This window comes from Mauremys mutica, chromosome 23, assembly GCF_020497125.1.
Source record: "Mauremys mutica isolate MM-2020 ecotype Southern chromosome 23, ASM2049712v1, whole genome shotgun sequence".
Classification (NCBI taxonomy): domain Eukaryota; kingdom Metazoa; phylum Chordata; order Testudines; family Geoemydidae; genus Mauremys; species Mauremys mutica.
The window spans coordinates 12059947-12083333 of NC_059094.1; the positions used below are offsets into that span (position 1 = coordinate 12059947).

General features: G+C 57.9%; 1 protein-coding gene across 1 annotated transcript; it reads left to right on the forward strand.

Moving 5' to 3' along the window:
* Positions 1 to 1099: 1099 nt before the first annotated feature.
* Positions 1100 to 22774, forward strand: ZNF683 (zinc finger protein 683). Its single transcript, XM_044997922.1, has 7 exons — positions 1100 to 1178; positions 9854 to 10071; positions 13852 to 13971; positions 16184 to 16436; positions 17524 to 18536; positions 19758 to 19886; positions 20343 to 22774. The coding sequence occupies exons 2-7, from the start codon at positions 9901 to 9903 to the stop codon at positions 20868 to 20870; spliced, it is 2214 nt and encodes a 737-aa protein (XP_044853857.1). The 5' UTR covers positions 1100 to 1178; positions 9854 to 9900; the 3' UTR covers positions 20871 to 22774.
* The last annotated feature ends 613 nt before the right edge of the window (positions 22775 to 23387 follow it).

Here is a 23387-nt window from a genome sequence, read left to right on the forward strand (position 1 = left end):
GGATGTTAAGGCATAAAGTGACTATACCGAAGTTGATGCCCTTATGCTCTTAAAGTTGAGAGGAGTCACCGGGGAGAAATACAACTCGGGGACGGCCTAGTCATGCAGGAGGGAGCAGCCACCTCGCCCTGGTTTGCCAGTGATGTCATGCAAGGTTCAAGTGTTTACCGTTGCCCCATTGCAGAAAAGTCATTGCAAAACCAACAACTGCAAACAATAAAACCAAGTGGAGGTGGAAATGTTACAACAGACTGTTTCAGTAGAACACACAGTGGGGAGCGGCCCTCTGCAGCCATTCCCCGAGGAGACGTCTCCTGGAGGGGGGCTGTTTTCATGACAATTTGGATCCTGGTTCCTGTTTGCAACAGACTGAACGCTGGCCGGGGGGGGCGGAGCGGGAAATCCCACTTTATTAGCTAGGAAAGGGAACCGTTGATCAACGTTGGCCTTAATTTGGGTTGCACGATTTTATTTTGTATCAGAATCTTTTGTGTCCGGCGCTGTCTCCTGTTGCCAGTTAAATCTTTATTCTTAAATAAACCTGTTATTGGTTTGTTATGCGGGCTCACCTGTGCTGTGTGTGAGGCAGGAGCCGGGGGTACCCGGCTCCTTTGGGGGCACAGAAGCTGGGAGTTCTGGGAGTAGCCAGTGTCGGGGGCTGCATGTCACAGGGGAGAGCTTCTAAGGGACTCGGGGATTGGGGTGCTCCTCTTGCTCCCCTGCAAGGCAAAGAGAGGGCTGGCAGAGCCCAGAGGGGAGCGCTCGAGTGGCTGACAGGCTGGTGGCATTAGGGAGAGGAGCCCAGCACAGAATGGACTAGGGAGAAGTGATTCCTAGCTGGTGGTCCTTTCCCCCACTGGGTGAGGAAGGCTCCCAAGGGCAGGAGAGATTGCGGGTGCAGTAGGAGAGAGGAGCGGAGACCCTTTCCCTGGGCTTTATTTATCAGAGAACCCAGCTGTCACCTCCTCCTCCCTTGTGGTGCAGCTGATGCAGAGGTTGCTTTGACTCGCCTCTCCAAATTTAGCAAGAGCCCCTTAACGAGAGACGCTTCCTGTCAATGAACTCACTTCAAGCACAGCCGCTGAATCATAACATTAAAGAGAATCCCCAGAGGCTGGGGTGCTCTCTCCTTCTGTCAGCCTCTGGAATCAGGGCTAAGGAGCAGCTGCCCAGGCCAGGTAGGCAATGCCCTTCTCCTGGGGTCTCTCTTGCTCTTTTCTCTGTCCCTTCTTTCACTCTCTGCCTCTGTCTCCCTTGCCAAATCTCCTGTTGAAAGCTCCCTCTCCTGGTGCTGTTACCTGCCTCTTGTGCAAACCACTCCAAGGCAGAGCAGCCTTGGGATTGCTCACCTTGGGCATTGATTGTTAGGGATGCAAAGTTCAGATCTGGATCAGAACTTTCCCAAAGCTCAGGGGCTGCGCAGATCCAGGTTTTTGAACTGGCCAGTTTAAAAAAAAAGAAGGAGGACCAGGTGCAAGATTAGTCCTAGATCGGAGCTGCCTCGAAGTTTGAGGGTGTTACCATCCCTCCTGCTCTTCGTTCAGACCCATCTCTATACGAAGCCTAAATACCTTTCTCCTAGAAACCAGCAAAAGTTGCTAAGAGACACCCAGGTGATTTCCCAGCATATCACTTAAAAACTCAGGCTCTTCAAAGCAAGGAAACAAACAGCTAAGGACATCATAAATCTTGACTCTTGCCTCATAAAGCTGAAGACACGATAATTTTATCACGTATAAAGACATGCGTATTTCATTGCAACACAACAACCTTATCTCTGATCTGTGAATTGTTTGTGGGTTTTATAAGTATTATTCTTGTTATCTAGGGTTCAGTAAATAAGTGTTTTCTTTTACAAGATACTGTTACTTGGGAAATATTGTTACCTCATAAGTGTATCAACTAACAGGAGAATGTGTTGGTCAATTCCATATAATTGATGGCTCTTGAGACTATAGTTATCCAATAGACGCTCTTAAAAATGTTCATTGCAGTTCTAGAGATGTTACCATTTCTATCTGTGTTTCTCATGTTCAGCCCAGGGAATATTGCTGGAACTGAGAATACAGTTAAACCCAGAATGAGCTTTTTAAGTGCACTCATGGTATGTACACAGGGTAATAGGAAAGTATAGAACATTATCCATTTTGGATATTTGTGGGCTTGCATCTGGGGCTGATCAATATGTATCGTTAATGTTCCCATATTGGGATGTCATTTTGACGTTTCGTTTTCAGAAATGTTTTGTGTCATGTGTTATAGTTTGGGATTACTTGTGAAAGAGACGTATTTATGCTGGACCAGAGTTGAAACTCATGAGTTGTGATGCAAGATGCATTAGTTTCTATTTGATTTGTTTGTTACATGGGCGGGGGAGGATTTCTTATGCCCCTGACTATTCATTTCCTTTCCCTTTAAACGCTTGGATTTTGTAAATGTGCACCGATGGGATCAGTAATGACATTGCTGTCACTTGGCAACCTGGCCTGAATTTTGAAACAAAGTTTTTAGTTTTGGAATTTCTTAAGTTTTTCAATTTTTTTCCCAACATCTTCCATTTTTGGTGGGCGCGGAGGTGAATGAAGACACGATTTAAAACATTGGTAATTAATAGCATCGAAGGTTCACCAGATTAAAGGGAGGGAGTGGTCCTGGCTAAATTAAGAACGGCTCCCACCTGGGTCATTCTGTGCACTCTTGATACAATACGCACATTCCCTACATAGCTAAGGCCCTAATCCTGTGCTGAATCCCATGCAGGCAGACCCCCTGATTGACTTCAGTGGGGCCCTATGTGGGTGCAGAAGAACTTGTTGCAGGATCGAGACCTAACGCAACCACAGATACGTATCAAGCACAACCTGCCTTCGCTCCCAGGCTAGGTCCTACATTAAAACACTGACCGGTCCAGTGATGTCAGTTAGGGGGGTGATTTTTTTATCCCCTGTGTAGATACAATTTCACTAAAAGAGTGCTTTTGCAGGAGAAGCTGTCTCCCCACTAGGAGGAGTTGTCAGTATAACGTATCAGCATAACTATACTGGCAAACACTTTCTAGTGTAGACCAGGCCTTCATGTTGTGAAGATGTGCTCACTTGTCATGGCAAATTCAGCTCCAGCTCAAGCCTAGAGCCCATATTCTGCAGCCAATGCCCAGCTCACCAGGTTTCAATGCTTCTCAGCAAGCCGAGAAGCGTGGCCTTCAAGAATGCTGTGCACGGCCCTGGTGCTTTCATACTGTGCGTGAGTAGATAACATCAGCTCTGCTGCCTGCAGGACCAGGGTTCTGCTGCTGGGTTTGCCGCACGCTCTCTATGTGAAGTCACTTACTCTCCGTTCATCAAATACCCCACATGGACCCACGCTCACCCCCTCCCTAGGCCCAGGGGCGTTCGGAAGAGGAGGGATAATTTTACCAGGTCCTAGAGTTTCCTTTCACTTTTGTGGAGTAGCCCTGTCCAGTCCAGATGTCTCTGACAAACACATTCTCTGTCACCATGGTTTTATCTTCTTCACCTTCTAGGACGCAGCATTGCTGCATTGTCTCTAGTTTTCCGACAGTGGCGATTCTCTAAACGCTTTCCTGTTCCTGCCGTCCCAAAGCGCTGCTTGCACGAGTCAATGCCAACCTCTACCCATGTTTTGAGTGTCATGACGCCCGGCATTGGGCAGATCGAGGGACACGAGAAAGCATCGGTCACTCCCTTCAACGAAGGGCCATTCCAAGTCATTTTGTCCAAAAACTCTTAGCCAAATGAATAGAAAAATTCAGAAAACATTGTCGTTCCCATGAATCTCAACCCTCACTGTTCGCAAGGCTGAAGGAATTTCTGGGTTTGGGGAATTACAAGGATTCCTGGACTCTATTCCTGGATCCAGTCTAATCCAATCTATGTATCTAAGAGGGCATTTATCTGCCCCTCATCACCACAGTCCCAGCGACTCATTATGTGACGTCACCTCTCTGTGCCTCAGTTGACCCATCAGTGAAATGGCTCTAACAACCCTTTCCTAGCTTGCAGTGCTGATGTGAAGCTTAACCAACTCATTTAGGTAGAGTGCTTTGGGGTGCTTCGATGGAAGCAGCCCAGCGTTGCTTTTATTCACTGTCACAGCCACTGTGCAGGAACTCTGGGCTCACATCCGCCTGTGGCCTAGTTTTCACAATGCATTTTCCATCTTCCCCAGGCAGCTTGTGTATCTGTTTAATGTCCAGGCTCCACTGGCACAGCTGTAATGTAGCTCTGTGTGGCATGAACACATCAGGGCATGAGATCCTGCCCCTTGGCCTCACCTGGGACTGGTTTCCTTTGCCCGGGGTATCACAGGTGAGGCTCTCCACCTTCCTGACCCAGGAGGAACCAAGCCCAAATAGGAGCAGAGCTGACAAACCAACCAGCTCCAAAGAGCGCTAATGGATGTCACAGCTAGGCCTCTTGCTGTAGCTGGCAGCTCAGAGGAAACTGTTCTTTCAAAGTGATGCTCTGAACTTCAGCGACTGCCCCGTGGCGGAGTGAGTTTCCTGTTCTGTAGCAGAAGCTGTTGGTGGGGTGGGGGGACTGGGAGGAGACACCTCTGCCAACCTGTTCGAAGGTGGGTGCTTCAACTAGGCACCAGTGGCTTGAGCTGAAGAGGTGCTGAGCACCCATGACTCCCACCGACTTCACTGGAGTCCGTTTGGATCGAGACCCCTCGGATGCACCTCCTTGGATGCTGGCCCTGGCGGGTCCTCTCCTTCCTCAACATTTGGACCCTTCAGATACACGTGGGCTGCGATCCTGTGGGTATCCTCGGCCGTCTTCTACCACAGCGAGACCCATTTAGTGTCTCTAATCTCCCCGTAGAAGGCAAACTTCCCGGCTCCCGGCTACTTGTCATGAGGCGCTGGAGGAGAAGAGGAAAGACTCCCAGGGTCCCAGCCCAGCCTTCCCAAGGACGGTGAGGTCTGCCGGCTTGAGACTGCTGGTGTGAAGAGGCCCTGCCCCTGGCCTCACCCTGCTGGAGTTTGCGCCTTCTTGACAAGAAGCTGGGGAAATATTTCCTCCCAGTCCACCCCCGCCAACCAAATCGCTGGAAATCCTCCCGCAGGGAGTGTCCAAAGCAGCCCGGGCCGCCCAGGGCTCAATCCTGTGCAGTGTGGTGTCACGTTCTTCTCCCACTGACGTCTCTGGGCACCGGGGGCACTGAGGCCTCAGCCCTTTGCACGCTCCCGCCCTTGTTCACCAGCCACGAGGAACAAAAGGCCATTGAATGAAATTCTGCCGTGTCCTTTGCATTACACCACGGCTCATCTATGCATTGCAAATAGCCGGCCGCTTCCTCCTGGCTTGTGCTCCTAACACACTACCCTTCAGTGACCCCTGCTGGGTGAGCCTGGGTTGCACCAGCTGCGAACTGCCCTCTGGCCCGTGCGCCTGTCCCAGTCCCTGCAGTGACTCCTGCTGGCAGGGACTAGAATTGTGCTTCCCTTGAGCTTGCGAACAGCAGTTGCTCCTGCAGAGCCTCGGCGTGTGTAAAGCAGCACGGAAGTTGCTCTGTTGATTTACACCCACCAGAGCCTGGCCCATAGTTGTAGTGTTTGTTAAATGCACGAAAACAGCTTCAATACCCGAGCGACGTAAAACAACAGAAAGGCTCTGAATGACTCTGGTGCTGCGCAGTTTTCTGGTGTTTGCCACATCAAAGGAGTGGGGTCGCTGGCGGTTTGCTGAAGTCCTGGGGTGAGGTCTCTCTCTCTCGCGCGCGCATGCAAGGAACAGCGATGGTCTATGGTTGTTACAAAGGCTGTTTGCAGGAGTGTGAGTGACCTGCTCTCCTTAGTGGGTGAGCGCCGGGGGGGTGGGCTGGCTGTTTGTGGTTGGGTGAAGATCTGTGACAGGAAGCTGCCTGCCCAGCAAATCAATGGAATTTCTTTGCACACGTCTGTGCTCCAGTTCTGGATCGCTGTTTGCAGCTTTCTGTGGAGGTGCTTGCCTGCAGGAATACCCCCGTTCTAGAGCTCTGTGGGCACATTGTCATGGAGGCGCTTGCCTACGGGGTTACCTGGATCTCTGCACTCAGGCGGTTCTGGAGCTGTATGTAGACAGGGGTAGCCCAGGTCTGGATCTCAGCAGCTGAACTGCTGCGGAGGCTCGCACAGGGTGGGGTACCCAGATCTCTGCACTCAGCTTGCCGTGGTGGTGCATGCATGCTGGCTACTGTCGTATTGCTGGGCTGCACTTTGGAAAATTTCGCTGCAGAACCGAGCCTAGATCATTAAAAGTGATCGTTAATTCAATCAATCAATCAATCAATCCGTCAAACCAAGGAAACCTGATAAACCCCAGCATTTCACCTTGGCAGCTGTGTGAGACCCCGTTGTGTTGTATCGAGAGGGAGATCCGGCCAGGTGGAGTCTCTTTTGCTGTGAAAAAGGGGAGTCGTGAAGACCTCCCTCACGCCCACAAACTCACCCCCGTGGGTGTAACTACGGCCCTGGGAAAAGCCTTGCGTCTTTCCCAGCTTGGAGCCAGGTCACTGATAGGAAAGGCCAAATCTGAGGTCCCACAAAGCAGGCCAGGTGCCCCCCAGCACGGATCTCTCCTGATCCCCTCCCCGTGCTGCCCCCACCCACTAAACTGGTTCATGCAGGGGTCAAGGCGACTTGCGTCCCCCCCACCCCTTTGTGACTCCTCCTGGTACTTTTTGCATCCTAACAGGAGGGCTACCAAATCCTCCATCTGGACTCTCTTTTTCTGGCAGGGGTGAAAGAGGGGCCATCTCCCTGCATGCCATTGGCTAATCCCCGGTAATCCCCGGCACGTGACGCCCCCCGGGAGAGCTCGCGTTCCACAAACAGGTTGTCAGAATGAGGGCTGCTGCCCGTCATCCTGCTGCAGGAGCTGCTCACCCCAATGCTGGGGACCTGAGAGCAGAGCGCACCAGCTGGGGCCAGAAGAGATGGGGAGGCTGGGGGGCATGACAGGGCCGGCGAGGGCTGCCCGCAGCTGTGCTGGGTGGAGGAGGAGGTGATCCCAGGTAAGTGCCGCTTTCCAGCCTGGGACCGAGACTTGGAGCCAGCTCTGCAGTCAGGCATCCCAGGCAGGTGAGCGGCAGGACCGAGGTCCTGGGTTCCCATCTCTGCCTTCCTGTTGGGGTCCCGCGGGGACGCTGGATCTGGCAGTCCTTGGCATGCGGGGCTGGGAGGCGCTCGGAGGAGCGCCCTTGGCTAGGCAGGCCTCTTGGTCCGACAGAGGTGCTCAGCTGCTTTAGGGCGTGCTCCCAGCGAGGCTGATTGGGAAGGGGGTGTTTGCGGGGGGAGGGACGGGGGCACTCTGGGCTGTGAGTCCACGTCGGTTTGAGAGACGAATCCTGTTGTCGATTTGATTGTGACTCTGCCTCGAGGCTGGCGACAGGCATGTCCTAGAAATGAATTAAACCTGACTTTCGGCGGCATTTCCGGGGGGTCTTGCTGCCTATCTGTCTGTTTGGCTGCAGCCCCCTAGTGCCAGTTCCACCCCCCGCCCGCTCTCCTCTATGAGATTCTGTTGTTGAGACCTGCCAACCGGCTACTGCACCTCCTCCCTTCGACGGGACTCCGTCACGTGCCAGCCAGCGTGGAGGGGTCCCAGGGAGACGCAGGCACTGGCGGGGAAGTCGGTGTCAGGCTAGCAAAGCTGGATGGCCACGTGAAAGGAGACTAGCCCCATCCACGCTCCCCAATGTCCTGGGAGCCTGCAGGGGACAAAGATTTGGGATCATGGTAAGAGAGCACAGCTGGGATTCCACCTCCAGCTCTGGGCACGTCGGGACTGGAAAGAGGCAGGTAAAATGAATCGGCTTCAGAGAAGAGGCACAAAAATGACCAAGGGGGCAGAGGGGTTCATTTATCTGGAAAGATTAAAAGAACTAAAGGCTCAGTTCTGCTCCCTGTTGCAATCAGTTGACTTTGGCAGCCCCAGGATCTGGTAGATACGACGGGCTTGCCCCAGAGACACTGATCTGGCTATTTCGGAGCAACTTTCCTTAGGAATTTTCCCTTTTCCTGAGTACTCCACTTAGCTTGGTAGAGCAAGTCTGGACACACTGATCTGGCCTAGACGGGGTCCAAGTTGACCTAATCTAATGCGGTTTGTCACTTGGCATTGCCTGAATTGACATGAGATGCTTGTACCCCCAATAAGAGCGTCCGCTCCCAAGCTCACTCCAAAATAACAAAATCATTTCTATCCCCCCCGGTGGTTATTTCAAAGGCCTGGCAAGAGGATAGATTTCCTGGAAAGCTCAGAGCTAGTTCTAAGTTCTCAACACTGATGCCTGGGCTGGATATTCAGAAGAGCTCAGCGTCAATGGGCCTTATTTTGGTGCCTACATCTGGCCCTTCCGTGTGCATGAGCGTGAGAGACAATCACCGTCTCTGATCTGAGCCCGGAGAACAAGGGGGTGTATCTAGGAGAATTGAGGTGGACTGTCAGACAGGACTTCCCGACAGAGTATGGAATAGCCACCCAAGGGAATGGGGGGACGCCCCAGAGCTGCAGACAATTATAACCGGACTGGATGCAGCAGAAGAAAATTTTCACTGTATGGACCAGCCCTGCCCTGGCTGGAGGGGTGGATCTGAGGAGTTCATTTTTATGAGCAAATACTTCCCCTCCCTTCTGCCCTGGCGGAGACTCCACTCCTCTGGCCCCCCTCCCTTTTTTGAATTTTTTTTCCTCATTTGCCCAGGGCAGAACTGACGATGATCTGTACGCTTGGTGTAAGCTGGACGGCTAGAAAGGCAGAGACGGCAGCTGTGTCATGCCAGCCCCAGGACGGGTTCTGCGCCCATCGGCGGTTAAATTGTCATTGGTGCTCCCTGCCTGCATTCTGTTCCCACAAGCACTTTCCATCGGCTGGCAGCCACAGCTTCTGTTTTCAGACTCCCTAGTCCCGGGGGCTAACGCTCTGCCCGGCGTCTGCATGTCATGGTGTGCGTTGGCCATGCAGGCCGTCAGCTGTGAGACGTCATGGTGGGTCAGTGACCCGCTGGCACTGGGGTACTTTCCAATATCCTTTGCAGTCTCTTTAGGCCAAGACTTGTAAGAGTGCAGGGGGGGGGAAGCCTCAGGCCAAGCGAATTTGTCTACAGGGATGGACCCGGGATAGAGAAAGGGATGGATGACGGACTGTGCCCAGGTTCTGGCACTGCAGGTTGCAGATTCTTTGGCCCTGATTCTCCATTGCCTTGTGGCCTATGCAGTCATTCCCCCGGGGCAAAGTGAGCGCAGAGTGGCTGGACAAAGGCTGCGAGCTCAGAGGCGGATCAGGCCTTTTGTGTTTTCTTCCTGCTGCACAGCACAAACTGCCCTGCCTGGGCAGATCTGCTTTAAGTTCCAGCGACTACCGCAGACCACCCCTAGCTGGCGCTAACGAGCCCCTGGCTGGAGATCCCACCCCAGTTAATTTAGCAGTGGGTGAGGATGCTGCATAGCCCAGAGTCACCATCGCTGGCCCGTGTGGTCCCTGGGGATCCCTGAGCTTGGTTCCTTGGAAATGATCGAGCCACCCGCAGGTGAGGCTGGTTAATTGCAGGCCGGGGCAGGGGCAAGAGAGAGAAAAACACCAACTGTGTAATTCGGCTGCACTAGATTTACCCCCGTGTAACTCCTTTGCTGTCAGGGGAGTTACTCCTGATTTACACCCGGAGATTCCGGCTCTTTGCATTCGGGTCCGGATGTAGGGTGTGACGTGTGAGCCCCCTGTCTAGCTTCCTGATGAGTCTGATCCGAGCCCCCAGGGACAGTGACCCCCCCCCCCCGGGCAGTGACTGCGTGGGCCCCAGCCCCTGGCGCTGTGAGTGAGCCGGTTGCGCTTGTCCTCCTTGTGCCAGGCTCCCCCATGCTGTGGCCAGCCTGAGAGGGAAGCGAGCGAGCGGCGATGCGAGGGGAGCTCCGCGCCATGCTGCAGTGGCGGGAGGCGGATTTCCAGGAACGATGCACCTACATCGTGAAGGACCAGCCGTGCGAAATGCTCACGCGCCCCGACTTCCCTCGCGCACAAGCCTCCTTACCCCGAAACTTGGCCTTCCGGTGCAACGGCAGCCACAAGGTGAGTCGCAGGCACCAAGGGCTTGGCTGTTCCTGGGAGCCCTGGCCCAGGCAAGAGGCAATGGGGCAAGAAGAGGGGCTCTGCGGTAGCCTTGGTGCCCCCTCCCCATGCCTCTAGGCAGATGAACTGCACACTTGCAAGACACTTGTGCACATTCTCACATACATACACCCCCCCCGTGAACATACACGTGGACCTGCTAGTGAACATGCGACTGTGCATACACACCGGCTCGTGCTCATATGCATGCGTATGAACATACTAACACGTGCACACCCCGCACATGCTCACATGCATCCACACGCGTGCTCATGCTCACATGCATCCACACGCGTGCTCATGCTCACATGCATCCACACCCGTGCTCATGCTCACACGCACACACATACCTGTGTGCACATGTAACACTGACATACCACAGGCGTCGTCAGGATCGAACCTGCTCATCACTTGCAATCTGCCACGCACGCCTATCGCACACCATCAGCGAGGGCACACCAGCAGGCCTGCACGCAGACGGGCCGGCTCCCGTCTCTCTGCTTCCTGCGGGGAGAGATGAAAGCAGCAGGGGCTGGGCGGGTGCGGTGAGAGCCGAAGGCGCCTGAGCCTCCTGAGTGTGACTGCAAGGGAGGAAGCTTGGTATTCACCAAGTGACAGCCTCTGGGCTCGGCTTCCTCCCATCAAAGCAGGAGAGCGAGACGCAGCCACCGAGGCACTAACCTTCCCCTCCCTCCCAGCCCTCTCCTCCCTGCCGCCTGGCCTTCTAGAGGCAGGTGCCCAGCTGGTGGTGTGTGCGCGGGGGGGGTCATTCCCTTCCGACCGTGCTCAGAGCCCTAGGCCTGCGCCGCTGGCAGCGTGCCCATGTGGTGGTGGGGTGGCTCGCCATGGCGGTGGGCAGCCTGGTTATGTCTCGCAGGCTCCCTGACTCTGATGCTCCCGTGCCCTCAGTGTGTAGGGTGACCAGATGTCCCGATTTTATAGGGGCAGTCCCGATTTTTGGGTCTTTTTCTTATACAGTCCCCTATTACCCCCCCCCGTCCTGATTTTTCACACTTGCTGTCTGGTCACCCTATCAGTGTTAACCCTCTGCCTTCACCCAGGAAGTGCCCTGAGAACTTGCCACCTTGTCTTTCTCTGTCCCCACCAAGGCCCAGGGGCATGTGGAGGCCCTGGCAGCTATCAAACCGGGGGGGTGGCGGGGGGGGCTGAGTGCATCCCCCACCCCGGGGTGTGAGCACTAGACCCTGCTGCCATTCCCAGGGAGTCGGAGGTGGCAGATTTCCAGGTGCCTAGCGCCAGCCCAGGGCGTAGGCCACGCCTGGAGCTAGGGACAGGCAGAGTAGGGGGTTGGGGTGGGGAGGGGCCTCTCCTGACTTGTGTGCTGGTGAGAACATGGGCCGGGTGGCTGCTCTCGGAGGCGGTGGGGGGCTGCTGCTGGGAAGGAAGGAAGGAAATGCAGAGGAGGAACGGTGTGAGTCGAGGGGGGAGTGAAGGGTTCCGAGGAGCTGGGAAGGGCAGAGAGCAGAGGAAGTGAAAGCGAGGGAGCAGGGACATTCCCAGCAGCTGGGTCAGGCTGGGGTTTTCCTGCGGGGTCAGGCAGTCTCGGGTGGAAGGGGTGAGCTAACCAGGCCTGCACTGGGATCCGAGCAAGGTCAGGCTGGGGTTTTCCTGCGGGGTCAGGCTGTCCCGGGTGGAAGGGGTGAGCTAACCAGGCCTGCACTGGGATCCGGGCAAGGACAGGCTGGGGTTTTCCTGCGGGGTCAGGCAGTCTCGGGTGGAAGGGGTGAGCTAACCAGGCCTGCACTGGGATCCGGGCAAGGACAGGCTGGGGTTTTCCTGCGGGGTCAGGCTGTCCCGGGTGGAAGGGGTGAGCTAACCAGGCCTGCACTGGGATCCGAGCAAGGACAGGCTGGGGTTTTCCTGCGTCTGCCGCGGGAGAAAGGCCCCGGTGTATTACACCAGACTTGCTGGGGCAGGAGGTGCACTGATGTGCCCGGCTGGGATAGGTTCCGGTGGGACGCTCCCCTGGGCTGGAATTCCTCTGCCCCCCGGTGATAGTCCTGGGCGTGCCAAGCCGACGGGAGCCTCACGCAGCTTGGGCCCAACCAAGTCAAAGGGCAAAATGACCATGGAGTGAACTGGGGCAGGCCCCCCATCAGCCTCTTCTGGGACCCTCCCCCCTGCCTGGCCGGGTGCCCCTCCCTCCTTGCAGCCCTGCGCACCCCGTGCAGATGAGCAGAGCCCACAGGGGCTGTGGGCGCTGCTGGTTCCCAGGCTAAAAGGAGGCGACTGACCGAGCTTGGCCGTCCCCTTGTGCAGCGAGCACGTGGCTGGTGGGGGAGGGGGAGGGAAAGAAGGGGCAATGAGCCATAGTGACAAGCGGGGGTGAGATATTAGCCAGACCCCTGCTGGTCCCCCACCCCTGAGCCTGCCCCCAGCCCCGCTGCCTGCTGTGCCCGATCCATGGGCCCGCAGCTGGGAAGCCACCAGGGGAGTGCTCTGATTAACACATCTGCCTGCTCCTCTTCCCAGCTCTCATGTGCTGGGGGGGTCGGGGGGGTGGGGAGCTGCTGGATCGGGAGCAGGAGGAGGAGGAGGAAGGGGAGAGATGGGGGATGGGGAAGCAGAGCAGAGGACAAACTCCCCCCCCCCCGTACAATCTCCCTCCAATGTGGAGGAAATGCCCCCCGCTCTGTGCGCCCAAGGGCAGCCCAGGAGAGGGCGAAGGCCGGTCAGGAATGAGCCAGAGGGAGGGTGCGGCAAAGGGAGGGGATTCGACTCCCACGCTGCCCGTTTGCTAGGCTGGAGGGGCAGCTTTCCCCACGCCCGCTGCCTTTGCAGGCTCCGCTTGCACGGACGCTGCGTTTGCCGGCGGCCGATGCTGAGGCCACGAGCACCTGCCCTCGCCCAGCGGGAGGAGGCAGAGGAGGGTGCGTTCATGCGATGAGCCAGCCACAGGCGCGAGCGGCCAGATCCCAGTCCAAACCCCTCGCGGTGTGGGCCTGCTGGCAGCTGGAATTCCTCCTCGCCCCGTCGCACAGGCAGAGTTTGCATCCAGCCCTTGCATGTCACCAGCCTTTGGGCCGGGGGAGGCCGGATCCGGCTTGTTCCAGCCCAGGCCCGTCTCTGGGCCTGCTGGAAGAGACACGCTGCCCCGTGTGCAGCCGTCTCCCCTCGTGGCAGGACGGAAGGTGTCTCTGGATGTAGCAAGACTGGAGTGTTTTTGGGGTGGGGGGCTCTGGGGTTCTTTGGGAGGCTTTGGCCTCAGGAAGGGGCAGCAGGAGCCAGTTCCTGACACTCTGATGGGAACCGGAAGAACTTTCATTCACAGTCTAATGCGGCTGATCTGTCCTGTTTCCCCCCCTCCCCCAAAATGAAGCATCTGCCTAATCCCGTTTAGGGATTAACATGTCAGGGCCCTGGGCTAATTAACGCCAGACCGATCCCACGGACCATGCTGTCCAAAATCTGGTCTCCCCAGCTGGGTTGCACTGGAGGTGATGGCGAGACCTGCCACAGGGGTGTGGGGAGGTGGCAGGGGGCCTTGGGCCATAGCTGAGCTGCAGTGATGGGAGGGTGCACGGAGCGTATTGCACGGGGAAAGGGGGATGGCTCTGTGTGTGTGTGTGTGGTGGGGGGGTAGTTTTGGGGTATATGTGTGTGTCAGGAGTGCTGTAAAGATTCAGGATCCAAGGAGGCTGCTGGGCTGTTCCCTGGAGCCCGTTCCCAGGCGTGGGAGGAGGGCTGGCCGGTGCTGACTGCATGCTGGTGCCCCTGCAGGTGGTGGCGGTGCTGAGCCGAGAGTACATCCCGCTGGGCACGCGCTTCGGGCCGCTGATCGGCGAGGTCTACACCAAAGAGAACGTGCCAAAGAACGCCGACAGGAAGCACTTCTGGAGAGTGAGTAACGGCTCCCTCCTAGGCCAGCCGGGAGGGTGACAGAGTCGGTGTGTTTAACCCAGCCCCAAGGCCGCCCCCTCCGAGGGCTTCCACCCATTGCTCAGGGCTATCTGTGCAGCCTTCCTCCCAGACGGGTCTGCTCCTGGCAGCCAGCCAGAGCGGGCGGCTTCCTGCGGGGGTGGAAGGCTGCTCTGTCAGCTACCATGGGTGCCCGGGACGGAGACAAGCAGCACCCTCCCTAGAAGGCTTGGGCCACCAGCACTGAGACAGCCGGCTTCTGCCAGGCCCTCCGCTCCTCCCAGCCCTGCTCAGCTCCACTGGCCCGGGACTCCATGCCTCCTGCCAGTCGCCTGCCAGGTTCTCTGGGGGCAGTGCCTGGGAGAGAGAGTCACTGGCATCTTTCCAGAGCCAGGCACGGTGTGGGCCTGCCTCTGGCGCAGTCTGTGGAAGACACTCCAATCAGGGAACCTCCTTGCGGGAAGGTTTTGCTATCTCCAGAGCGCTCTGCCTCCATCCCCAGTCTGGTCCCCCAGCGCCATAGCCGGGCCTTTGGGGGCACTGCCTTCCGCTCATGTAGCCATATAGGCTGGGATCTCATGGCTGCCAGGGAAGAGTCCAGGGAACGCCCTACAGCGTTGCCGGAAGCAGTCTCCAGCTCCAGCCACCACACCCGAGCTACCTCTGGTTCCGGAGCCATGAAGCCGCGGCCGGGTGTGCTTCAGCGGCAGTACAAACCCCGGGTCCTTGCTTGCAGGGCCAGCCTGTGCTGAAGGGGTGCCACGGCTTCACTGCTCCAGTCCCTGGGGCTAAAGCTAGCTCGGGATGTCTGCCCAAGCTGGGGTCACGCCCTGTGCCCGCAAGACCGACGTCCTCTGAATGATCATTTGCTCTTGTATTGCACCTTCCTTCAAAACACTTTACATACGTCAGGGAATTAAGTCTCTCAATCCCCGTGCAAGGTGGAGCGGTATATGGCTACCCCTCCTTTACAGATGCGGAAACTGAGGCACGGAGCAGGAAAGTGATGCAGCTGTGGCAGGCACAGCAACAGAACTCAGGAAAGGAGCCCCCCCACTTCCTGTCCTGTGCTCTCACCATTAGACAACCCTGCCCTAGGTTATTTACACAGAGTAATCCCTCCCCGTGCCCAGAGGAGGGGAACTTTTGCTGGTCAGACTGCAAGCAAAAGCCCCTTTCTGCATTCCCCGTCTGTGCTGGGAATTTCAGGTGGCCGTCAGCGTGCCTCAGTGCTTGCTGGGGAGTGTTGTTTTTTTTTGCTTTGGTTCGTTTTTCTTGTTTCTTATAAGGAAATAATCCCATGGCTACGAGCCAGCCAGTACTTAGCCCTCCGGCCTTTGTCAGCTCTTCCTGCTCTTCAAAGCACCAGGCGGCACTCAGCTGTTTGCCTCCCAGAGTGACAAGGGGAACGGACCAGCCCTTTCTGGGCCCCTGCCCAAGCCCTCCTGCCGGGAGGCAGAACCGAGCCTGGTGCCAAAGAGGCCACAGAGGCGATGTTGAGGCTGCTGAGTTTGAAACCAAAACTCTCCCCGCATGGGGTGATGTCAGCAGAGGCTGGGATAAAGCTCCTCCTGTGCCCAGTTCTCCGGTAGTGACTCATGAGAACCCCACAGGGAGAGAGATCACAGACGGTGTTGCAAGAACTTGGGACCTCATCACGCTCAGCAGCTGGTCACGGCGCAGGCGCTCCACGGCTGAGGTGCTCAGAACGTTGGTTCTTACAACCTTTTGGAGCTGGACCCGTTTTTGCGGAGGGTCCTCTGGGGCTGACCCCTGGCAGCGAGCGGTTGGCTTTGTGTGAAAGCGAAAGGAGCAGCTGTGTTCCAGTGGATGGAATTCTGGGCTGGGGACAGTCAGGACTCCTGGGTTCTATTCCTGACTCTGGGAGAGAGCTCGCTGAACTTGCAGCTGGGAGCCAGGACTCCTGGGTTCTGTCCCATGTGGACCTGACACGGCGCAAGTCACTTCCCTCCTCTCTACCTCAGCATCCCGTGTCTGTTAAACAAAACTAGGTGACCCTGTGCCCTACAGCTCAGCCCATCACCATCAGTGACAAACCTAGTGGGCACAACCCAGGAGGCCCCAGAGGCAGCGTAAACCTCCTGACAGATGCACCGGCAGGGGATGCTCATTTCGCTAAGCGCCCCCAGCTCTGTGGCTAATCGGACTGTCTCTTCCCTTCTGCCTCCTACAGATTTACACCCCGGGGGGCGAGCTGCACCATTTCATCGACGCCCGTGACCCCCGCCGCAGTAACTGGATGCGCTACGTCAACCCCACCCCCGACGCCCCGGCCCAGAACCTGGTGGCCTGCCAGAACGGCCTGGAGATTTACTTCTACACCCTGAAGCCCATCGTGACAGGTGCCGAGCTCCTGGTATGGTACAACCACGAGTTTGCTGAGCGCTTGCAGTGCCCGCTGCCGGGGGAGCTGGCCGAGGAGCTCGGTGAGGAGCGTCTGGGGGCGGGGTCTTGGGGTGGCTGGTGTGCCTCCGTATCTGAGATGTACTGCAGCCCCAGAGAGAGTCTGGCTATAATGGGGGGGGAGGGTGAGTCCTGCCAGGGGGCTGTGCCCCGAAGGAGGGGGTGGCGTGTGGGGTTGTGCACATGTGTCTGCCATCCTGCACATGTCTGGGTTCGCACAGAACTCCTGCCAGTTAAGCCAGACCCATGGATAGCGCATACTCTGCTCTGGAGCTCAGCTGATCACAGGAGCAGCAGCTCACTGGGGCGGTGACTGGGTGCCAGCCCAGCCCTGAACCTTGATTGTGGGTGGGTGTGGAGGTGAGCTCCAGGTGCCAGCTGATCTCCAGTGAAATAGGGGAGGGACATTAAGTGCAGGTGAGTTTTCTGCAAGGGGGGGGAGGAGTAGGGGCAGGTCTGGTCCCCCAGGTGATGGAGTGACAGGGGAGCAGGCAAGGTTGAAGAGCGCAGGCTTCCAGCCCGGCTTTCCTCTCCGTGCATATGCACGGCTGCTTCCAGGGGAACGGACAACCGTCGCTGAGCCAATGTTGATCTTCCAATCAGGGTTCAGCCTGAGTCTGGGCCAGTTCAATCCTTATTTCACCCAAACTGACCTGTCCATCTCTCGTAATCTCTGGCCATCTCTAGTCATCGGCCTCGCTCCAGGCCCGCTGAGGAGCTGTCCCGAAAAGTGAATTTAGCGCTGGTGAAAGACGTGGGGGGTGCAGCTGGTCCCACCAGGGTGGAAATCTCACCCACAAACTGCGGTCTTGGGACATCACCATTGGCGATGATGGGATTTCCACCAGATGGAACCCAACCGCCTCAGAACAGGAGCTGGGTTCTGTCTATACGGCAGGCCCAGCTGCAGGGCCCTGGGGACTTGTCTGCATTTAAAGTGTCTCAGGCACTTGGAGCCTGGGATGGGAGCCTAGGATAGGATACGAATAAACAGCCGGGTAAATCAACAGTCACTCACAGTGCCTGGATGGAAGGGGTGGAGGTGGGATTACCCTGCCAGTGACACTACCAGACACGTGTGGTAATGTGTGCTTGCTTCTTTCTCTCCAGAGCCCGATGGTATCTGGAAATCTACCGCAGAAGCCCCCACCACACCGGGGCCTCAGCCGCCACACGGGGGCTCGGCCGCCAACCCAAACCTCACAGCGAAGCTCACAAAGAACAAGGAGGAGGCAGAGGGCGAGGAAGATGAGAGCGTTGACGTGGAAGCGCTGGACAGGGGCCTGCCGCCGAGCCCAGCCGGATGCCGACGCCCGGCGTGGCGTGGGCAGCTCCCCCAGGAAGCCAAGCAGTGGTCCCTGGGGCTTAGCTCTTTCCCCAATGCCCCTGGCAAGGAAGGGGCGCCCGAGAAGTCCAGCCCTCCGCGCCAAAGCGCCGCGAGCCCCAGGAACCAGCCAGTCCTCAACTGCTGCCCGTACGGCCCAACTACTTCGCTGTGCAAGGAGCTGCAGCGCTGCCTCAGCAGCCTCTACCCCTCCTGCCCTCTGTATTTGCCCACGGGCCACCTGCCCCAGCCATATCTTTACGCCTGCGGCACCATCCCTGCCCACTACCCCCGGTTTGCGCTGCCCCCCCACGCCGCGCCCTTCCTGCCAGCGCCGCCCATGAGCAGGGTGGGGGAAGTCCCTCCCTTGGGGTTGCCTTCGCAGGAGCCGCAGGTACACGCCCGTGCCCAGGGAGACGGGACAGCTCCATCCCCAGGCCTCTACACCACTGTCTTACCTCATGGAAAACAGGAAGCCCACGAGCTCCGGAAGCCGCAGGATGTTTTAATCTCCCTCCAAAGCGGCGCTTTCGCCTTTCCAGGCTTGGACTTTGGACCAAAGCAGCATTCGTCCCCTGCGGGGGGCACCTCGTATACCTCTGAAGTTCAGCAACAGAAACCTACCTCCCTGCTTGCCCACCCACTGGAGGCGCTCAACCTCAGCACGCCAAAGTTCTGCCCGCCGGCCGGCCGCCTGGACACCACGCCCGTGCCCTACCCTCTGAAGAAGCAGAACGGCAAGATCAAATACGAGTGCAACATCTGCGCCAAGAGCTTCGGGCAGCTCTCCAACCTCAAGGTACCAAAGGGCCACCACTCTCCCACCCTCCTCTGTCAGCAGCAGCCTTGCCCCTCCCGAGCCACATCAGTATGCTCCTGCTAGCCTCTTCAGAGGCAGCATGGTCTAGTGGCTAGGGCACTAGGCTGAGAGTCTGGAGACCTGGGTTGTATTCCTGACTCTACCTGCCAGTCACGTCCCTGCTCTGTGCCTCAGTTTCCCCATCTGTCAAATGGGTATAATGATACGGACTCACCTCTGCTTTGAGTACTATAGAGGAAAAGTACCTCCTCATTTGGTAAATACCCTCCTGTGCCTCTTCCTTAATCAGTCAGCTGAGAGGGCAGCTTTAGAGCAGGGGCTCTCAAACTAGGGGTTGGGATCCCTCAGGGAGTCACAAGGTTATTACATGGGGGGGTAGCAAGCTGTCAGCCTCCACCCCAAACCCTGCTTTGCCTCCAGCATTTATAATGGTGTTAAATATATAAAAAAGTGTTTTTAATTTATAAGGGGGGGTCGCACTCAGAGGCTTCTATGTGAAAGGGGGGGGTCACCAGTACAAAAGTTTGAGCCCCACTGCTTTAGAGTCACCCCCTAGGTCTCCCAGTCACAGCTCATTATGGCTGAAGATGTTCCATTAAGTTAATAGCCAGACACTGGGCTACCTGGGATCGTGCTTCATGGGGGGGCTTCAGTCTCGAGCTGATCAGGACGCCCGTGATGAATACGGGTGGGGTCTGGGAGGCCGGCACTAGAGTCCCCTCAGATGTCTTTGCCCTTCCCCTGTGTTATCTCAGCAGCTCGGGGCAGGTTCCCTGTCCTGGATCTGGCACCTGGATCACATGGCAGGAGAATTTCCCCAGGCTCTCTCTCTCATTAGCACAGCACAGCCCGGATGGGGGGAGCCGGGATGTTCCCCGTCTTGCCCCAAAAGTTCCAGGAAGGAGGGAAGAGCCAGCCCAGGAAAGGGCCCCCCCTCCCAGTCAGCAAGGGACAGGGAGGCTCCCCCATTATCCCTGCTCATCCATCCCCCAGATGAGGGAAGCCCAACTCAGAGGGACAGTCGCCTCTCGGAGCAAGAGGCTCCATCGCCTAATGGAAATGTCTCTTGCTTCTCTCCTTCGATCCCTCGCTTTTCTCAAACCCCTGACCTCCTCCCATGCTCTTTCTTTCTTTCTTTCTTTCTTTCTTTCTTTCTTTCTTTCTTTCTTTCTTTCTCCACCCCTGCCCTTCCCCCTGCAGGTCCACCTGCGGGTTCACAGCGGCGAGAGACCCTTCCAGTGCCACATCTGCAAGAAGTGTTTCACGCAGCTGGCTCACCTGCAGAAGCACCACCTGGTGCACACGGGGGAGAAGCCTCACGAATGCCTGGTAGGTGACGCTCCCTCCTTCCTCCTGCTAAAGGCCCCGGTGCTGGGAAAGGGGCCCCCGGGCCCATCGGAGCCCGTGGCGGCGTGGGGGCGGTTGACTCTGAGGTCTGAGCGCGTGGGGCACTGTCCATTGGGGCAGCCTGATGGAGTGGTATCGAAGGAGGGGCAATGGCATCAGCATGGGGGGCAGAGACCCAGCGGGGCCTTGGTTGCTGGGCAGTGGGAGGGTGGATAACGGTTGTCGGGGGGACGAGGACTCAGCTGGACACTGAGCCCAAGGCACAGGACCAAGTTCTGCCTTGGGCTGAGTGAGCCCAGCTCCATTGCCTGGGCTGGAGTCGCCCCCAGCCAGGCTGATCCTCGCAGCAGGCCCGTGCCTGGGGGCTGAGCCCGGGGGCTGTGGTGGCCGGCAGGCGGCCAGTGTGGGTCTGACACGAGTCCGTCCGCCCCTCCGCAGGTCTGCCACAAGCGCTTCAGCAGCACCAGCAACCTGAAGACCCACCTGCGGCTGCACTCGGGCGAGCGGCCGTACCAGTGCCGCCTGTGCCACTGCCGCTTCACCCAGTACGTCCACCTCAAGCTGCACAAGCGGCTGCACGAGCGCAAGCGCCCGCACCGCTGCCCCAGCTGCCCCAAGACCTACATCCACCCCTTCAGCCTGGCCCTGCACCGCCGCGGCTACTGCCCGCTGGCCCCCGGCGCTGCCGGCCCCCCCGTCCAGCTCGGCCACTTCAACGCCATGATCGACCACTTCGACTTCAGCCTGGACACCGAGCGCCTGGAGCGGGAAGGGGCCGACCCCGCCCGGGCTTCCGGGCTCCTGGAGAATCTCATCCTGAGGGAGCTGGAGACAGGCAGGCGTGGGCAGCTCCCCAGGGACAAGGGCCCCTGCTCGCCTGGCCTCCACAGACAGCTGCCGCTCCTGCCCCTGCCCCACTACAGCGTCTCTGTCAAGCAGGAAGCCTTCCCACTGCAGCCGGCCTGAGCCGCTTGCTCTGCTGGGACTGGACTGGACGCCATGCCCACTGGTTGCCTTTGGCTACCTGGGGTCTCCTGGCCTCCTCTGGGCCAGGGCTAGGCAACCGACGAAGCCCTTACAGACTCCCGTGGGCTCTGTAGCTTCCCCTCCGGGTCCCACGGCCCAGCCCTGGGTGCCAGGGCCTGGTTAGGGTACAGAAGCCTGGGATTTTGATAGGGGCCAGGGATGTGTCCGCAGGGTGAAGCGGGTGCCAGGGAGCTGTGGGTATCGCCTCCTGCTCTGCAGGCAGTGCTGGGAGGGGGCTTTGTTTCTCGCACTGGCCTCCCCAGTCTCAGCACTGACCGGGGGGCTGACACCTGGGCTTTAAATGAGCTCCAGCCCCGTAGCAGCGCCCTCAGCCTAGGGGCCTGCAGGGTGCCCTGCAGGGATCCAGGGAAAGCATGGACAGCCCAGCCCAGCCCTTCCCTGGGTTCCTGGGATCTCTCTCCAGGCCACGGGTAAGGTGCAGGCCAAGACTCGGGGAGCTGCCTGGTCTGGGTTATCTCCCTACCACGCCCACCAGGCTTGGGTGGCAGGAACCCCGGGCTGGCCAGGAACCAGCTCCGGTCAGCTCTGCCGTCCCAGTGGGACCTGATTTCCTTCAGCACCACAGGGGCTTCCGGGCCCCAGGCCTTGTACAGAGATACCAAAACCTGGGATCCGCCAAGCCCATCCCAGCTCCAAAGCAGCCTCAGTGCCCGAAGGGGGCTCCTGCAGTCTCCTCTCCTGACCTCCGGGGTCACAGCCTGGGAATCTGCGATGAACCCTCCAAGTGCCACGTCTGGTCGTGCCCACAGCCCCTGGGGGCGCGATCCAAGCGACGCGAAGGTACAAACCAAGGGGCTCCTCTCTCTGGTCTATGAAATGAGCTTTAACCTCTCAGGTCCCCCGCCCTGCCTGTGGGGTGGGGGTGTATAGGAGCAAGACTTTGCCCCGTCTAGAGAAAGCTTTAATCTCTCCAGTGCCCCTCGTGTGGGGGCAGGGAGCTGCACTCACTACGAGCCAGGGACCCCAGCCTGGCCTATGGAAAGAGCTTTAACTTCTCATGTGCCTCCCCCCGCCCCCCGCCGCCCCGATCTCGGGCTGTGACGCCCTCCCTGGTCTGTGACCTTCTCAGGTATCCCCGATGGGGCCGCCGCCCTGGCCTTTGTCTGTGCCCTCGTTTTTTCATTTCTTTCTCGGCCGGCTGCAGCCCTGGCCGGGGCCTTTGTGGATTTCTCGGGCTGTTTGCCGGCGTAGCGTGCTGACATGGAGGGCGTGAGAAAGTGGGGCCAGCGGGGGCCTGATCCTGGGGGCAGGAAGGTGGCACCTGGGGCGGGGGGACATTTAGCCCATGCCCAACGTTCTGCACCTGTTAGCGGCTAGATTTCTGTCTAGTGCAGCCCCCCTGGGATATCTGCCCAGCCCTAAGGGATAGGTTGGGCCCTCCAGCCCAGAACAACCCATGGGACACCCCACTACTTTCCTGCTCCCCACTCACCGGTCTGTCTCCTCACCCCATAGCTCCTTCGCATCCTTTCCCCAGCACCCTCCATGGCCAGCAGCCTGCCTGCGTGTTTCACGTTAGACCCGCTACTCTTCACTCCTGTATCCCCCTTGCGTTCTGCCCCCTGCCTCTGCACCTCCTGGCACCCTTCGTCCTCTATATCCCTCCTAGCTGCAGGCCCGGCCCTCCACTCCCTGCCCCCTGGTACCCACTGAGCTCCCTCCACAGCCTGCAAGCCAGGGCGAGTCACATACCAGTCTGGAGCCGGCAGACAGACCCCATCTCAGGTGCCACAGCAGAAACGTCTGCTGATCGGAAACGCCCGGGAACATGGAAGGGGCCAGGGCCGGGGGTTGTGATTCCAATGTTTCTAGTCAATAAAACTTTCTGCCTTCGTACTTTTACAAATTTCTCTGAGGAACAAACCTGTTTTCTGGGGCCTTTTGGTTTCCACGTGTCTGTGCAGAGGCCTCGGCTACCCAAGGAGGAGGTTCTGGGGAGCTGTATTTCCACGGGGATGCCTGAGCTCTCTTCAGGCCAGCGGTCCCCTCCTCCAACGTCCCCAACCACTGACCAATAGATTCTTCACAGCCACAGGTGGTCAAGGCCTGGCCACCGGGCAGTAATATAGCCCATCAGGCACCTCTTCAACTTCAATACAGACGTGTGGCCTGCATGGATGACCGCCTCCAGCATGCCACGTTGCATGGCAGGCCAACTGCAATCAACCATACGTCAGAGTACCAGCTGATTACTGCAAGGGTCAGGAAGGAATCTACTTTTAGCTGGCATTCAGCGTTGCGTGGTTACCACCCCCTTCCTCTAAAGAACTGGAGTGTGGCTGCTGCCAGGGGCAGGATACTGGTTAAGGTGGACTAATGTTCTAATCTGCTATAGCAAGGAGTCGATGATGGAGAAGTTGTAAGAGGGAACTGGGTTGGGACCCAGATCTCCTGGGTTCCTTTCTTGGTTATGCCGTTGAGTGACCTTGGGCCAGT

What these genes read in the sequence shown, in the direction of transcription:
- ZNF683 (XM_044997922.1), top strand. Translation starts at nt 9,901, where the DNA reads ATGCGAGGGGAGCTCCGCGCCATGCTGCAGTGGCGGGAGGCGGATTTC. An exon ending in GGTGCAACGGCAGCCACAAG is followed by an intron (nt 10,072 to 13,851) that starts GTGAGTCGCAGG and finishes GTGCCCCTGCAG; the next exon opens with GTGGTGGCGGTGCTGAGCCG. An exon ending in ACAGGAAGCACTTCTGGAGA is followed by an intron (nt 13,972 to 16,183) that starts GTGAGTAACGGC and finishes TGCCTCCTACAG; the next exon opens with ATTTACACCCCGGGGGGCGA.